Source organism: Amia ocellicauda, chromosome 5 (assembly GCF_036373705.1).
Source record: "Amia ocellicauda isolate fAmiCal2 chromosome 5, fAmiCal2.hap1, whole genome shotgun sequence".
Lineage (NCBI taxonomy): Eukaryota > Metazoa > Chordata > Actinopteri > Amiiformes > Amiidae > Amia > Amia ocellicauda.
Genome location: NC_089854.1, coordinates 32,001,591 through 32,019,163, shown reverse-complemented (window position 1 = coordinate 32,019,163; position 17,573 = coordinate 32,001,591). Strand labels below are relative to the sequence as shown.

The window sequence follows — 17,573 nt, the reverse complement described above, 5'->3', positions numbered from 1 at the left end:
TATTCCAGGAAAAAAGACCTAACTGTATATGTAACAGAGTTCATATTGAATGAGCTCATTCCTGTGATGCCATCCCTCTCTGAAATTGCAGGGTGTTCAAACCACCCCCTTCAGGGCACCTGTCTTTAAGCATAGCAGGTCTGTCGTTTGGCTGGTGAGTCTGGTGTGGACCAAGAGCACTCGGAGGTGTGCCTGAGAGGATTGTTTGAATCCGTGCGGGGGGCTCTGACCACATGTGCTACCATATGAAAGGACTCCCTTGTAAATTGCTTTGGATTAAAGTGTCATCCAAATAAATTAACAATAATAAGTCTCTTTTCTTTTGTCTTGAAAGAAATGTAGCTGGTAGAGAGTTGTAGGAATCGGTGTGGAGGCTGTACACATTAAACCTTGCCTCAATGGTTGAATGTTCAGATTGGAGTTTGAAGACAACTCATTTTCGTCACTGGATACGGTCGTAGAGAAGTCACGCCACTGTAACAGTGCTGTGTGAACGCTGTTAAATTATTTGTCTGGTAATAAACTGTTTGTGGCTTCTGAAATGTGGCTGCCAGGAAGAGACAAGAGAAATAGTTGAGAGCTGTGACTTTTTGACCAATGCTAAACAGAATCTTTATGGTGGAGAAACACAGTGCCACACAGATATAGTTCCTCATGTCACTCTTCCTCTGTCTAATGTTTCCTTCTCTTCCCCACCCCAGAATAGTACAATTTATTTATGTATTTATTGATAAATTGTAGCCTAGCAAGGCAAGAGCTATACCTAAACAACAACCAATTAGTCTTGTATACTTGATACCGAAAAAAGTGCATAGTGAAAAATGCCAATGACCTCAAGTTCTCCTTGGAATAAGATGCATTTTTGTTGCTGCTGGACTCCTTTTCAGAAGGAGTCAGAATCGATCAGCTGGAGATTCTGGGAAAGACACACGAACAGGCCGAGCAGTGACACTGGAAACCTTTGCACCTGGAAACAACGGCTGATTATCTAGATGACCCCACCATGTCATGACTCAGAAACAAGCGATGCTGCAGAACACGGAGGTGAAGCCACCTTTGCAGAGTAACAAAGGGGTAAGTTGATACCCGGTCATTTGTGTTTTAGATTCTTCCTCAGGTAAACCATATTGGAGGCTTCTGTTTAACTACATCACAAAACAAATGTAGAGGAGGAGGAGGGGGGTGGTGAGAGAAAAAATGAAACAAGAATAAACAAACATAAACAACTGCCATAGCGTCAGGTCACTATTGCTGTGTGCATTCCTGTGGAGCACAGAGAAGCGTCATGTACTGTGTACTCTGTGTCCTGGGACAAGCCTGGGCCTGCCCTTGAATGGGTGGGGGGGGGGTGTTAGAAACAAAGCAAATCCCAGTACCAAGGAACTAGAAATACACTGGGCCCGGCTTGGCTCAATCGAAATGACAGGCTGAGCATGTTGTAAAGGGCTTTAGTTCTCTCTCTCTCTCTGGCAATGTTGTTGTTGTTGCTGGCTCTCAATGACAACCTGGCAGACAGCGATTTTTCATTAGTCACGTTTCTGCTCTGCATTTTTCCCTTTCAATTTACTTGGGTTCGAATTGGGTTTTCATCACAGTGGGTGGGGGGGGGGGATAATTTTGGAAGCTCTTCTCTGCATATCTTAAAGCTGCTCTCAATAGGTGCGCCAAAGCAAGAGAAAAACAAAAGATAAAGAAAGAAATAGGAACAACGCTATTTTCTAGCTTCATATGCCGCCCCCTCACAATGCCGGTTGTAGGAGAGGCTTGATAGTGGCCCAGCACTTGCCCGTTTTGTTTAGTTTTTCTTCATTTCCACCTCAGTGCTGCACACAGGGCTGTCCCTCTGCATGGCATTAAGGACCCTTTCTGAAATTGCTCAATGGGAAACAAAGACAAGGCTGACAAAATATTGTGGCCTTCTCCTTTTCCCACAGTTACACAGCTGCCCTGACAGTGGAGCTTAAGTGGCTGGATGTCAGTCTTAGCTACACATCCACTGTACAGCCTCACACGTCTTTGAGGGAGAAACAGAAGATTTTGTAAAAACAACACCGGCCTTAAATTGGAAAGCCATCCTGAGAACTATTTTGCATCTCATTTTCAGTGAGGAGTCATCGCTGACTGAGAGATTTAGTTCAAGTACGAGTAATGGCAACACTATATCAATATAAAATATACAATATACAAAAAAAAGGTAGGCATGCTATTAACTTGTTTTATAATCCATAGTTTGTATCCCAGTACCTCCAGTAAGACATGAAGGAGGAAATGCAGTAAACCCAAATGTAATGCTGTACTATCTCTGTTGACCACAATTTTAAATCTGACATGAAATGAGACGTGTATGTCCCAAAAATAATACTACGGCATTTGTGTATTTAGGAGTGAATCCCCCAACGGCAATTCCACAATACTGGCTGAACCAGGAGAGCATATTTTATTGAGTTTCAAGGGCAGCTGAGGTTAAAGGATCTCTTGGTGCGTACGCCTCTTGCAGAATGTACTGCAGGCTGCTCTGTCAAAGGTAAACCTGCTGGAAGGCAAACAAATCCGTCAACAGTGCAGTTTTGTATGGTCATTGATGTCGTTGGCTTGTTTTTGCTATCTTGGGGGTTCTTTGTTGAGGAATTTGGATGAGAAACGGGGCTTACTTTTCAAGACTGGCAGCAGTGGGAGGCCTTTTGAGGGACCCCCACCTTGGGGCCTGTTCTCCGTGGCAATCAAAGCGCATCTAGTGGGCGTGCTGTGTGTTTGCGTGCTGTAATCTTCGGCCGCAGCCAGGCTTCCACAAATACTTATTAACTGAGAGGAATGCAAACATGCAAAAGGTCAGCTTGGGGCCTGCCAGGTAAACAGAGAGGCAATAAAAGGACAGCCGTGCTCTCCAGCCGGGCAGTGATATTGCTGTCCCAGGGGAACAGTCGGCACTGTTCTCTCATATGACTCTAGCGACAGCCTGTCATACCAGCCAGTAGGCTCTTACCAGAGGGAGCTGACTGTCCTTTGAGCTATAGGCCTTGTCTGACCTCTGTGCTGCCTCCTTAATGGAGAACTCTGAATGCTCAACGGATTCCCCAAAACAGGAAATGAAGCAAAGTGCTAGTGTGTATTCCAGCTTGTCTTGCTTTTGTTTTTCCAGAGTCCTGCCAAAATGAAGCTAGCATGCACACACATTTACACACATGCACACGCGTACACATGTACAATTCTCTCAAGTGAGACTGACTCATTCTTTTAGAAAAATAGTAATGTTTCAGTTGCTCTTTAGCAGACTACATCAATTGCAAAAATCCAGTTTCAGAGTGCCCCAGTTAAATAGTAAAATTGAAAAACTCGAAAATCGATTCAAGTTTGTATTAGAGTGATATTTTTCTTAACGACCTATTGTTCAATGTTAGGAAGTACACTATATAGATGACATACTAAACTCGTTCGTTTTTACTCTGTCCAGACCTTTGAAAATTGACATTGTTGTAATTACACTGCAAAATAATTTCTGATTCTAATCTGATTCACACATAACATCTGCAAAGTATTAAAAAATATATAAAGACAAATAAATAAACAAATAAATCATAATATTTATAACTACAGGTTTGACCCAATCGTAATTGGGCATACTTAGAATTTTAGGAAACGGAAAAGGAGAGTTTGTGAATGCGCCCCAGCATCAATTCCATTCTCAATGATACTTTATGGGAAAAGGCAGTAAGCTAGTGTGAAAGTTGAAAATGAGTTTGCATTACCTGGCTATGTTGGGCTGTGACAAGGTGTGAATTTATTTCCTGGGCTTGTGTTTACTCTGAGGTGTGTTTCAGATCCTAACATTACCTAACGTGCAAATGTTCTAGTAATGGCTGCTTCCTTGGCTTCAATAGCACTCGGCTAGCTTCAAAACAACACCTGCTAAGATAAAGACAGGTACATCCTCCTCTGAGAAGGGCTGAGGTTTACCGATATCTTACTATGAAGCATTCCCAGGTGTAATTCTAGTACACCTTCCAGCTACGTAAAAAAATAACTTCCCTTCTTCTCAATTTCTTCTTCCTCAGGATGTTTTCATCTTGCTTAGTTAGAAGACACTTTTCTTGTTTAAAGGTAAAGCAGATTCCCAGTATTGTAAAGGAACAAGTCGTCTGTGTTCCTGTCATGACTGTAAAATAAGAAATGATTTATATTATAAATTAGAACATGACCCTAGAGTTGTGTTGCCAGCTTCCATCAACTAATTTTCCATTCCTAAGCTCAAGTTTCTTTGAAAGCCAATCAGTTGATTGAGTTTTCAGAGTGCCTTCAAAATCTGACATACTAATCCCATAATAACATCCCCTTAATTGGAATTTAACATTCAACAAGTTCTAAACTTCCAGCCTCTCTTTGTTAGGGAACATTGACTTGCAAAGCACTCCATATTGGTAAACTATCATCTCTTTACGGGACAAGCAGGTGGCTGAGAAAAGCAGGGATGCTTCTAGAATAGATTGTCTATAATGCTAATATTCTGAGAAATGCTTTTCACTCTTTTATTAAACACCCTGTTGAAATCTGAGAGTTATTAGACCCCTTTTTGAATCTCTGTGAAAGGTTTTGTGGGTCTTGACTCGATATCCTGCTGATGTGAAGGTCAAAGTTCAGTTGATTTGAACTCTCAGTGACGCGACCAGAGACTGTCGTTCTTGAGCTGGGTGACTGTTGCCAGAAAGAATAAACTGCACAGCGACATGGCAACGATGATCGCCAGTAGCTTTGCTCTTGAGCGACGGTCGGGCAATGGAGTGTAATCGGCCTTAACTCTTTATACAATATTCTAGAACTTAGAAATCTTTGAATAGATTATTTTTTCTGTGGCATTTTATTGGCATAAACAGCCAGCAATAATATTAAGATTTGTCTTTTATATATAGGAGTTTTATATGTGTTTTCTTATTTTTCTTTTTAACAGTGTTCTATATTAAGCAACATGATAAAGTGAGCGCAGAACATAATAAAATCATTTATATAACTGCATTCCATAGAAAACAATATGCACACATGCCTAGAACAATGTTAATGTCAAGTAAATTGAACAATAAAGTTATATACAGATGCAAAATAAAATAAATGTGTCCCTGATTTATATATATATATATATATATATTTTTTTTTTTCTTCAGAAACAGGTAGGGTGGCTGTAATAAGTATCACCAGAGTGCAACAGGTTTTTTCTAAAGTGCAAATCTTTTGTGTCAGGTGTTTTTTGTTTCCTTCTCAATTGGCAGCTTGGCTCTTCCTTCCCAGTACACATTCCGACAGAGCTGTGACACTGTGACAATGACAGACACCCACCCAGCCACGGCTGAATACAGGGTAGCCTGACAACAGTGACAATGGACAACACAGCCCGGGCACCTGTGTGCTGTTTACAGGGTGTGCAGCACTTGTCACATACTCAGTCTTCACGCCTCAAGTGAGAGAAGCTGCTGGCCTCTCTGTTACAGAAGGCATGGGAAATGTACTCCTTTTTTAACAGAATCCCTTCAAAAATTCACCGGAATATTATTTTGTTCAGTGATTCACAGTAAAAACGTTTAGAAGGTAAAAAAACCACACTAATAAACAAACAAAAACATAAAACTGGATACACATCATTACTCAAGGAGTGGTGGGGGGTTGTAACAATCTACCCAGCCAGGTTAATAGAAACTGGCTTAACTTGTCAAGAGTTAATGAAAGGACAGGGCAACAAGGGGTGGCTGCCCAGTAAAAGCTATGGACAGTCTGTCATGTGGTGTGTGATTGACAGAGAGTGATTAAGATGTGTGGCACATTTTTGGGCTCTGGCTTTGCAGGGTTCATTGCAAAAAGCAGAACATCATCTGCCTATGGAAGGCTTTTTGAATTAACCTGCATTTTCATTAACATTATGACATGTCCTCATAATCACCTATACAAAGCTAGATGTGTCAGTCTTTATTGTAAACAAGCTGATTACAACCACAGAAATCAGCGTTGTTATTACCTGCCCCAGGACTGACTGTACATTAAGTCTGCCCTGGAGTGGATTATAGCAATTTGGTTGGGTTTTAGAAGTTGCAGTACTTTCAGACAACTTAGAAAACAGTAGCCAAACAGAATTTGCTGTAGATACAACTTCTGCATCACACTGGAACAGATAAGATTTGAGATTTGTCTTGGTTGGCTTTCTATTTCTCTGTGTAATTAGCTATTAAAGTTAAAGGCAGGTTTCTTGTACCTCCGTTTTCTTCCTGCCAACCCCCCCACCCCAAACCCTCCCCCCTGGGCAGTCCGATATAAACACGATTACAGCCTGAGCCCTAGACCTAAACTCATTATTTGCTCTGTAAAGGTGATTAAAGGCTGATTAAACATTGACGCCTCGCAGCAAAACCACTTCACCTGACAACAGCGAGGGGCCAGAGCCGACACATACCGGCGGCAGAGTGTTACTCCACTGCCATGTTAATCATTATGTCTCAGGTTAAAGGAAATCCCAGGGCTGCAGCACGTTTGGGATACTATGACTTCATTTAGTTCAAATGAAGGCTTTAGATAACAGATTGTACAAACAAATACATTTTACAAACCGCTTGATGGATTTGTGGGCTTCGCTCGTTTAAACTCTTGGATGTGAGTGTGCTAATCCTGCTTCAGGTAAAGCGGGAATGGTTGGGGTGCTGGCACAGATTAACTGCACTACAATATCAGTTTATTATGACAGTTGGCTAACGTAGTAAGTCTGTAGCTCCCACTTAGTATCTTAAAACCTAATGCAGGTATCTTGTTTTCTTGCTCCTCTACACACAAAGGAATCCCTCACCATCTCTACTCTACTAGCCTTCAAATAATTAAAATAAATTACCTGAAAAATAATGTATGCAATCTTAGGACTAGAAAAACACTTTGATCCCACCTGCTAATCAAAACTTATAGAACTGTATCTCATGGTAGTTTAATTTTGTGTTAGAAGGGTCTGTCTTCTGTCCTTAAAAACACCTGGCCATAAAGCCCTGCTCTATAATTTGCTATTAGCGAGCGGGTCAAAGTTTTGATTTGGTGTAGGCCTTAATCTAAAATTGAAGTCCAGAAACTTAAAATGTGAATAAAGATGCTATGACTAGGCTACAGCAATTTGTGTGACTAATAGCACAGCACCCACGGGAGACGTCAGCCTCCCACATTATCCCAGCCCTAACGACAGCTCTAAACATAATATGAACTCAACTTACTGCTTTGAGACAATCTTTATTTTTATATAGTAGTCTTTGCTGCCCTCTAGCGGTATACGTTGTTGTCTGCACTTGGTCTACATTTTACTTTTGATTAACGAATAGGGCATAATAATAATAATAATAATAATAATAATAATAATAATAATAATAATAATAAAAAACTCAAAATGCTTCTTCTATAAAACTGACATGCAGGCAAGTTATATTACTACCAAACGTGTGGAATACATCTGTTTATCAACTTGGGCACTCCTTATTAAAAATAAATGCAAATGTATTTCAATATCACTCAGTATGCACAAAAGCACTCCTTTAATTTGCGTGCAAGTGAGGAGTTGTTCACCTTACATGCATGTTAAAACGCGTTGTATACTGGCGATATTGCTCAGAGCGGCATTAGGACCCAGAAGCGCGCAGACGGTGGGCTTCCTGCAACATGGCAGACTCTACAGAGGCGGCGGAAAGCACGACTGCAGGTTTCTGTGCTGAATTACTCAGGTAATGGATACACAGTCGTGCTCAGGTGGATCGGGGGGTTGGAGTTATTTACTTGTTTAATTTGAAAGCTGAGGCTCCTCTGTTCGTGCTGGGCGGACGGTCTGTGAGACACGTGTGTCAGACACCAGTGCAGTGTCAACAGCACGACACTGCAGTTTCACGGAGTTTGATAAACACTTTATTTTGGGGGTAACTGTCGCTGTTATGTTCATGTATGCACACTCATTTAATAACACGCTGTATCGACACCGTTTCTGTGCTTGTGTGAACTTCACAGCGGGAAAGAAAGCATCATGTTATGGTAAATAAAGAGTATGATTCGTAGTAATAGACCTGCACAACGTTTCAGATCATTTAAAATCAGCAATTAGGCAAACATCATTGTACTTTATAGTAATAGAATAATATTATTTATAGAAACCCAATTGACTTCCTGTTTGTTTGTACTAAAATAATGCTCTACAAACCTATTGTCTGGTAAGTAAATTGAACCAGGAACTATGTTTTTGTACTTGGGTGGAAAGCCAGTAAAGCTGGTTAATTATGATCATGACTCATCTTCAAAACCTGTTCTTAATTACATACTGCTTAAGGGATTATGTTTCCCTTAATTGGTTGTCTAGTTTATCAATGCATTGATAAATAGTAATACAGCTTTGCTCTGAGACTTTTATAGGCGACTGAAGTCCACACCTATAGAAATGCCTGGTAGTTTGGTTAACAGTTAGGGATCAGGAGCTGGGGGGGTAAATCAGAGAGCTCTGGCTTGAACCTGCTTTCTTATTGTTCAGTCCCTCAGAGTTGTTTGCTGCTCGATCGCGATGCCACAAGATCCCAGTGCGCGGCCAGAAAGACTTTCTCCCCAACTCCTCTCACAAGCAAAAGGAGCGTCTGGAGAGGAGCCTGGAAGAGCACTGGAGCCTGATCTCAGAGGAGAGGGTGGAGAGGCTGTGAGTAGAGCATGGGCAGCGTTTGAGTAAGGGGTTCCCAGCAGATGTAGCCTCCACTGCATGGGTCGTGTTCAGCGGAGGCCAAGTCTCTGTTCCTGGAGAACCCCAGTCCTGCCGGTTTTATAATTCTCCAATCACTTCTTTATGCATTCAGTGTTGTGTGTGTAAAAGACATCAAGGTATTCCATAAGACCAACTGACCACATTTGGACATAGTAGTTAGTACTCCAACCCACCCCAGTGGATGCTGGGAATAAGCTGTTGTTATACAGAGGCAGGAAAGGTGGCCCATGGCTGAAGCTGAGTGGTTTTCTGTTTGTAAACTTTTGTTTTGCATGTGTCCCTAGTGGAAGCTTGGTGAAAGCAGAATGGATTCCCTCTGACAATGTTGTGGAACTTAAAGCTCCAGCTGTAAGTATCTGACAGAGTAAACGCTATAGGCCTGTTCAAATTCTGTCCGAAGTTTCCCAACTTAGACAGGGGAAACATGTTGTGTGGATATTGAATGCAATATTAAAAGGACACCAAGACAGCTAATTCAGTTTTATAGCTGTTAAAATGACTGCACTTGTATTTCATTTCCAAGGCATCATAACAGAAGCCTACAAGCAAACATGACTAAGCTTTATCAATGAACTGAACTAAAACTCCAAATAGCTGCAGATTTTAGATTCTGACAGGAGTATTGAAGTCATTCTCATAGCAGTTTTGGTTAATCGAATATGTCATAGGCTGTCTAATTTATCTTCCACTTTACTTCAGGGCATATGAATGCTTGTCAGGGAATCAGACTCGCATGTGAATTTGTGATTTACTTTCTAGGGGAAGTTCTGGCAAACCATGGGGTTTTCAGACCAGGGGAAGCAGTTCCTCCTTCCTGAAGAGGCATTATATCTACTGGAGTGTGTGAGTGTGTAGCTATTGCAACCTTCCACATCCGATTTCCCTGTAGCTGATGTGCATTATGGCAATATTTTCACAGGAGATTCATGTTTATATTTGCCTGAAGAATTTGCTCCCGTTGTTTTGTTTGCTTCTCAATGACCGGACTTTACAAAGCATGAGTCATTTTAACAATCTTCTATGATATTTCTTTAAAAATACATATAATATATAATTTAATGCATACACAAAGTTATTGTTTCCTGTTTTTCTCAGGGGACCGTGCAGGTGTTTTACCGCGATCTACCTCTCTCTGTTCAGGAAGGGTATGAACTACTACTCGGCAAAGACACTGTCAATTTGCAGCAGTACCAGGTATGGCACAAGAGTCTGAAAGACAGTTTTTATTCAAGGTGCACTATACATCTAAATGGTATCATGCAGCTCTGTTTGTGGTTAACTGTATAATGTATTTGTTTTCTTTTGTTTTTCAGGTGTTCAGTCATTTGAAAAGACTGGGGTACATTGTTAACAGATTTGACCCAAGGTAATGGAATATATAATTACTTTACAATACAAGTGGTCACAAAAAACCATTCCACTGATTTTTCTGAGAGAAAAATACAAACCTTTTTCCTTTCTAAGTCTAGTTGATGTTACTGGGAAGTTATATGTCTGTGGTCCATTTTAAAGGGTTTAAGCCTTGAAAGACATGTGTGCAGAGCTGGTTATTATATACTACTCTTTCACACCAAATGGTTAATTCCAAACCTCTTTAACCTGAAATGTGCAAAATGGTTCATTGCATTTGAATCATGAGATGTTTGAAATGACTCTGCTTTTAAAAGCTTTCATTCAAAGAGTATACCAGCATAAGCCTAGTTCATTTCACGATTCGGAAGTTTGAACTAAACATAATTATAGATTCTAAATTATCGTCATGATTGTATTTAACCTGACATAACTAAATCAAACTGCTGATCTGATTTTATTTGGATCTCCTATTTGCGTCCAATTTGTTTCTGAAAATGTTATTTTCTCAAAGCCCACCAGTTTGCTTTCCAAGCTGTTGCCCCCTCAATTTTAACAGAGTGCCCTGCTTTATAGTTGTGTCCCCTCGCTGTACGAGAGACAGCTGAACTTGCAGCCACAGCGAGACAAGCCTGGCCGACATCAGCTCAAGAGGAAACGCAGCCCCAGCCCTAATCCTAACCCTAGCCCCAGCTTCTGGTGAGTACAACACCAATCTGACAGACACAGCAAGAAAAAAAAACTGGTGACAACTGGTTAAATCAACCACCACCGCAATATTAAATGACATTGCCTGATTTTCAAAGAATGAATATTCATTATATGATATGATCTCAAGGCTGTATATGCTTAACTGGATTGTTTGCTAGACTTTTACAATCGGTTTAATAGACTTCAATTAGCACTACCCTACCTAAAATAACATTTGGAAAGTTCAAGTCCAGTGCTAATCTGAGACTGTGACACCAGCCAATGTTGTACTATTGAATAATATGTTGTACTTTTAAAATTAAATTACAGGCAGATGATTCACTTTAGAATAGACAGCCCCACCCACAGGAATTAAAAACACACTGCTATTGTAGAATCAATTAATAGTGCATAAGGAAGAAATGGATTCATGAAATGAAATGCATTCTCGAATAAGTGAAGTAAATTAGCTAGTCTTTTTTTTTTTTAAGAAAAACATTGGAGCAGGTTGTGATGGCCTATGCATTAACAGATGGGGTTTAATATGGGGGCTTTGGCAGGCTGAAAGAAGAACAGGAAGTGGGGCCAGGATTGCAGGAAGAAGCGTGGAAAGGAGGCCAGGGTGTAAACGAAAGCAGGCCAAATGAGGAGTTGAAAAGTATTGTCCAGCCAGGACAGCAGGAGGGCGGTATGTCTGGAGAGCATACTGCAGAAATGCCAATCGGGGAGGAGCCAAGCCCCAGTGCCTTGGGGAGAAGCTGGTGGCCAGGGCGCCCCCTACAGGGCACAGCAAGGAATCGGCGCCACTCTTCCCAGCAGCCCGGGCCAAAGTGGGACTTTGATCAAATCGCCTTCCCAGATCTGGGCTCTTCCAGGCCGCTCACCAGCCTGGCCGCCCCACACACGAACCTGCTCCCTCCGGGCATTTTGGTCAGGGCCTGTGACATCACCCCCTGGCTGCGAAAAGTCAACCTGAAGGAGGAGCGTCTCTCCCGGCGGGAGCAGGAGCGTGAGAGGAAGAGGCAATACAGGAGGAGCGTAAACGCAGACCAGGAGGTGCGGCGCTGCAGGAGCTGGGCGGAGTACGAGGATCTGCTGAAGAGGCGGAGCCAGAGGAGCCGCAGAGATCGGCCCGCACATCTGTGGAAGGAGGCAGTCACTCCCCTCGTTGCTCCTGGACAAGCCACTTCCACTGGTAGGGCTCAGTAACTCGCGGTTTGTTTAATCGTGTGTCTCAATGATCATTAGAGGTTAAAGTGCTCCTGACAACCTGAACTTTCCAATTGAGCTGTCCACCAGCACCCTTAAATCACAACATTGATCACAACATCACAACATCCTTGATTTACAAGGATGGAAAAATTGAATACAAAATATATAAAGAAAACAGTCGGAATTATATGCTACTGGAAAATGTTATGAAATAGTTTATAATAATTAAAATATTTTTGAAAGTGGAACTGAAAGTACATATTTTTGAATATATTGTTTATACATGGTTGGTTTCGAAACCAACTTAGGTCACTGATTTAGTTTTCAGTCCTTCTCCAAAGCAGCCATTACTTCTCCATGTGTGTTTTTTTTTTTTTCTCCCCTTTTCAGCGGTTGAGCTCCCAAATGCAGTCGAACAAACAAATGCTGCAGGATATTAATGCTAACAGGGAAACTGAGTTTAACATGGATATCTCAGTTGGAAATCTTAGAGCCACTTAAGTGACTTAATTTTCTATCGATTTTCATCTCTGTGAATTAGTTGTAATTTGGAACAGGACAAACATTAGGCTCTTAAGTGTCGCAGCCAGTTAAAGCCCTGCCTGGCATCCGATAGCCTGGATGTGCTCTCTGATCCTGCCCACATTAGCTCACTGGCTGGTGGGGTAGAAATCAGCTGGAGACTGCCCATCACACCCCAGCGCTGCTCTGTGGCTTCTCAGGTGCCAGCAGCAAGGTCACCTGGTTATGGATTTCATCCATCATCAATAACCACTTCACCCCCTACAGGGACATGGTGAGACGGAGACTAACACAGCAGACACGTGGTGCAAGGCAGTCCATCACAGTGCAACACACACACATGCCTTCAGGGAAATTTAGAGTAACCAGTCAGTATTAGCAGCATATCTTGGGTATATGAGAGTCGCCTGTTATCAGTTCTTGCTGCATCAAATCATCTGATTGGCACAGTACTTGGGACTGTGGGACTTCCTCACCTCCTTCCTCTTTCTGATAAAGCACTGGGCTGCTGGGCTCAATATTTGCAGATTCCAAATTGAGTGAAAAATAGGAAAAGTAGTTGTAGATCCTAAATAAAAAAAAACAGTGAATCAAATAAAAGTGAAATTGCAATCACGCTTAACATGTTTTCTCTGCTTTCAAATGCAGGTGAGCTGCTGGAGAAGATCAGTGTGGTAAAGCCCTCGCGCTTGCTTGATGGAGTATCACAGTAAGTTAGCTGCCCTGTTCGTGTTAATGCTTTTCATGTGCTAAAGTCTGGTTAAAAACATGTTGACGGCACACTTAGTAATTAGAGCTTGTACTGTAATTAAGTTCATGGGTTAAAAACTGTCCATCAAAGCCGACCATTACCATGATAGAGTAACATTCTGGAAGGTGTATTTGTTAATTGCCCATAGAACAATAATTTACTGGAGTAAGTTCTCCAAATGTATCTTAAATCATTGGGAGCTCACAAGGGAAAATAAATACATTTGTAGTGGTCACATGCATGCCAACGTCTCCTCTTTAAATACATTGCAATTCCTATACAATTCCTTTTGTTTAAAATAATGTAGTGTTTGATAATATGCTACACTTATATAACACGATTGCTCACTTTATTACTTTTTGTATTGCATTCTGTTTCATGACTTAGCTTTGTACACAGCTCACCAAGTTATAAAACTTGAACAAACGCATTATAGTTACCTGTGTCTGTTGAACAGAAACACTATTAAACATTAAAAAGCCATATTAAATGAAAAACCTCCCTGGCTAGTCATGAATTTTGTTAAACTGTCATTGCACTATTTCTATTGATTTTGTTGTATACATGTGGAGATCATTGTATTAACGTGTCTGCAGGCTGGTGGACCCCTTGGGCCAATGGAAAATCTCCTTCGATATTTACCAAGCAGATACAGTGGCAGAATTTAAGAAAAGGAATCCAGGGAAACCTTATTCTCGTATGTGTGTCTGCAGGTAAGCTCTCATCAGCTTGAATCGCAGCCCAAATGCTGGCTTGCTAATATGCAAATGAATGCACATGCTTTGTGAAAGGCTGTAAGGGACTACATATTGCATAATTCAGTTTTATCAGAGTGGCTTTGAATATTTTTCCCCTTGATACTGAGCTAGGAATTAAATCCAAGTTGTGTTTGTATGCCATATCTTAATGTCTCTTCTTTACATTCAAAAATACGGAAATGTATTGCTGCCGCCCGAAAAAAAAAAAAAAAAAGGATCATATTTGGGGCTTGTTGCTGCCAGAGGATTTTTTTTTTTTGGGGAGTGCTTGTTGTTGCCACAAAAGAAAAATGTAGTCCAAGACCATTCATATTTCTACAGAACTGGATAGGAACTGAAACTATATTGGTCCTGCGAATCGTTCTACAAATGCGTCTCTTTAGTGAAAAGCCTGATATGTGTCATTGTGTTGTGTTGTCTTGTCATGAAACAAAAACAAAATGTATATTTTGTGGCAGCAAATTAGAAACGCGTACCAGACAACCTGCTAATAGCGACTGTATTAAACCCGCTACACCGAAAAACCTGCTTCCACAACATGACTTGACACTGTACTGACTTTTCTGATGAGTGGTTAAGTCACTTGTAACGTACTCATATACCATATGAGCCCAGTTTCACTAGCTAAACAGGAATTGCAAGTGTGTCAGACATTGTCCACTTTTACTTTAACCTTGGTCTTCAGCATAAACATATATTATAATGTTTGAGTCACATAAACGGAACCGTGCTCAGTATGAGAACATTCAGAAGGGTTTTAATAGAAAAACATGTCCGCTTTACTTAAGTAGCATTGCTTGTGATGGCAGAAAACACGGAAGCTACATGGTATAAAATGATGCACCTTAAATGCAGTCAACATAGCTTCGTGGAAACTCAAGCTACCAGACGCCACCTTCACATACTGGATCCTGAAGGAGTCGTGTTACAATGTCTCGCACAAGTAGTATGTTAGTTTAAGTTTCTATCCTTCCTATCCAGTTCTGTCGAGATTACCCATAAAACTACAAATGGTCTTGGACTACACTTTGTTTTCGTGGCAACAACATGCCAAAAAATAAAAAATAAAAATAAAAATCCCCTGGCAGCAACATGCTCCCATAATATAAAAAACAAAAAAACTTTTTTTTCAGGTGACAGCAATACACTTCCTTACAAAACAATCGCCATGTCCAGGGCAACAAATTAACAATATAAAATAATGAGTCACGTGAATAAAACTGAAATTTTGACTCGTATATTTACTCAGCTTTCCCACCACATGGTGCTGAAGATCCAGGTGTGTGTTTTATGAAATAGTGAGATAAATCCAAGTCTTAATGGTAAATTTCTGTGGAAATGTATTTTTCTACAGGATGGCATTTGAGGTGATCTTATTGTGCTCACTGTGAATGCAGTAACCACAAATGATAGAAGTTAGAAGTTCAGAGAGCGACATGTTACAAACTCCCTAGACTATACGCAATCCCACGTTCAACATTGATGCAGCTGTAAAGGACAGTGGTCGTTTGCGAAACATACAGGTATCTATCAAGTCTGTTCCCTACTGTTACCCATTTACATGACTAAGGTTCTAGTCTTAACTAATCTCAGCCTGGTAAAAAGATTGTGTGGTGAATACTTGCTTAAGAAGATGCATCTTTGATATCGGCCTTCCACAGCCTAGATGTAATGGAATGAGAGGGAGTCATGTCCAAAAAAGAGAGCATAGAAGTCAAACAAAATCTTCTCTGCTGACTGTGCACTGCATTGTTGTTTTTGCAGTTTTGAGGGACCAGTTCCAGACTTGCGGACATTAAAGCAGTTGGCCTACCAGAGTGGAGACATCCCAGTGACCTTTGCAGTGGTCGACAGTGGAGACATTTCCTTCTACTGCTTCAAGGACTTTCAGCTGCCCACAGATGTCTGTCACTGAGGGAGAGGCAGGTTATTAGAAGATCAGCAGCCAGCTTGGAAGTGCAATTTTGCAGGACACTACAATAATGCAGTCTAAGGGGACAATCTGTCACTTTAGCAAAGGAAAAACTGCTTCATTTGCCATAGTTACCATTTGCTATTTTTTTCCCCAGTACTCAAGAAGCCAGTTAACATAGGCATAGCAGCAAACAAATCAACTCCTGTCTCCAGTTTAATCACAATAAATATTTACATTCCTTGTGCAGAAAGGGGTTACAACATCATAGCAGAAAAGTCCAAATGCAATATGTGAGATTTTATTTCCTTGGCTGTCATTTCTGGCTCATAGTTTCTCTTTTACTTTGGTTGTTAAATGAAATTTCCTTGCTTTGTTATTGCATAATGGGAGAATTTATCAACCATTGAAAGGTTCTTAAGTGTCCTATTATATGATGTGTAAGTTGGTGGCTATTTCAGTTAAATGCTAAATTCCTTATTAAGGACATCTCAGCCTCCACAGAACTACTAAACAAGTAGATGTGTTGCTTAAAGCCTGTTCAGCTTATGATTTATAGGGAATTTGAAAACTCATAAAAAATAAATAAAACAAAAACACCTCCTACCATGTTACTCTGATTGTATGTAATCATTATATTATCACAGAATGACCCACACCTTCTTTATAATGCCACAGTACCATTCTGATACATGTCAGTGTGTCGGTGCAGTCTGAGAAGAACCATTCAAGCTTGTCTTCCTGGTACTGATCCAATGTACTGTTGTATGCTGTGGACTTGTACTGACTCCCCCCCACCCCAAAGCAGAGTCATGTGCCCACTGTTACTGTTTGTGTGGAAAGCTTCTGGTTCTGTATATCTTCAGACTTTTTCCAATTCCAGCAATGTATGAGTCTGAACTAGGGCAGGCCGCCCCGTGAGGCACCAGCCATTCCCTGGACCCAGATGGAGGCAGCAGCAGCTGACCGGGATGCTGCTCGATCACTGGCTCCTTTCCGCGATAATACAGGCATGTGTTCCGTTTCCTGGTGTGGAGAGGCAGGAGGAGAGTAGGAGCAGCGAGTATTATTGTTATTGTTTGAGTGTGAGCGAAGAAGGATTTGATCACTGTGCACAGTATAAAAAAAAAAAAACATGTTTTGCATCGTAACCTGCCTTTGTGTCTCCTTAGTCCCCACCTGAGATCCCATATAATGTTTTTGGAAGTCATAACAGAAGGTTATAGATTGTATATACACCGATCAGCCATAACATTATGAGCACCTGCCTAATATTGTGTAGGTCCCCCTTTTGCCGCCAAAACAGCCCTGACCTGTCGAGGCATGGACTCCACTAGACCTCTGAAGGTGTGCTGTGGTATCTGGCACCAAGACGTTAGCAGCAGATCCTTTAAGTCCTGTAAGTTGCGAGGTGGAGCCTCCATGGATCGGACTTGTTTGTCCAGCACATCCCACAGATGCTCCATTGGATTGAGATTTGGGGAATTTGGAGGCCAAGTCAACACCTTGAACTCATGATTCATCACGAGCTGGTTATTCACTGATCGGTGTATATGTTATTATTATACATTTATATAATCTAAACATTGACTTTGCTGTAAATAAAAGGAGAAGGATCACAAAGTCAGTAGTGTAAAA

General features: G+C 41.1%; 1 protein-coding gene across 3 annotated transcripts; it reads left to right on the top strand.

Moving 5' to 3' along the window:
- Positions 1 to 7,631: 7,631 nt before the first annotated feature.
- tsen54 (TSEN54 tRNA splicing endonuclease subunit) lies at positions 7,632 to 16,541 on the top strand. Of its 3 annotated transcripts, XR_010816820.1 has the most exons (12): positions 7,632 to 7,727; positions 8,519 to 8,677; positions 9,025 to 9,088; positions 9,500 to 9,583; positions 9,836 to 9,934; positions 10,054 to 10,106; positions 10,667 to 10,789; positions 11,341 to 11,975; positions 13,163 to 13,223; positions 13,862 to 13,978; positions 15,378 to 15,546; positions 15,788 to 15,874. XR_010816820.1 is itself a non-coding variant. In XM_066704790.1 (11 exons), exons 1-11 carry the CDS (start codon positions 7,666 to 7,668, stop codon positions 15,936 to 15,938), a joined length of 1,608 nt encoding a protein of 535 aa, XP_066560887.1. In that variant the 5' UTR covers positions 7,632 to 7,665; the 3' UTR covers positions 15,939 to 16,541. The 3 variants fall into 3 exon arrangements, 2 of the variants coding, with proteins under 2 accessions (XP_066560887.1, XP_066560888.1); XM_066704790.1 differs by lacking the exon at positions 15,378 to 15,546 and having other exon boundaries at positions 15,788 to 16,541; XM_066704791.1 differs by lacking the exons at positions 7,632 to 7,727; positions 15,378 to 15,546 and adding an exon at positions 7,750 to 8,028 and having other exon boundaries at positions 15,788 to 16,541.
- Positions 16,542 to 17,573: the final 1,032 nt, after the last annotated feature.

Bases quoted from the DNA above. Each gene is read 5' to 3' on its own strand.
- tsen54 (XM_066704790.1), top strand. From the start codon at position 7,666: ATGGCAGACTCTACAGAGGCGGCGGAAAGCACGACTGCAGGTTTCTGT. The intron at 9,584-9,835 runs GTGAGTGTGTAG...TGTTTTTCTCAG, and splicing joins CATTATATCTACTGGAGTGT to GGGACCGTGCAGGTGTTTTA. The intron at 10,107-10,666 runs GTAATGGAATAT...CCTGCTTTATAG, and splicing joins GTTAACAGATTTGACCCAAG to TTGTGTCCCCTCGCTGTACG.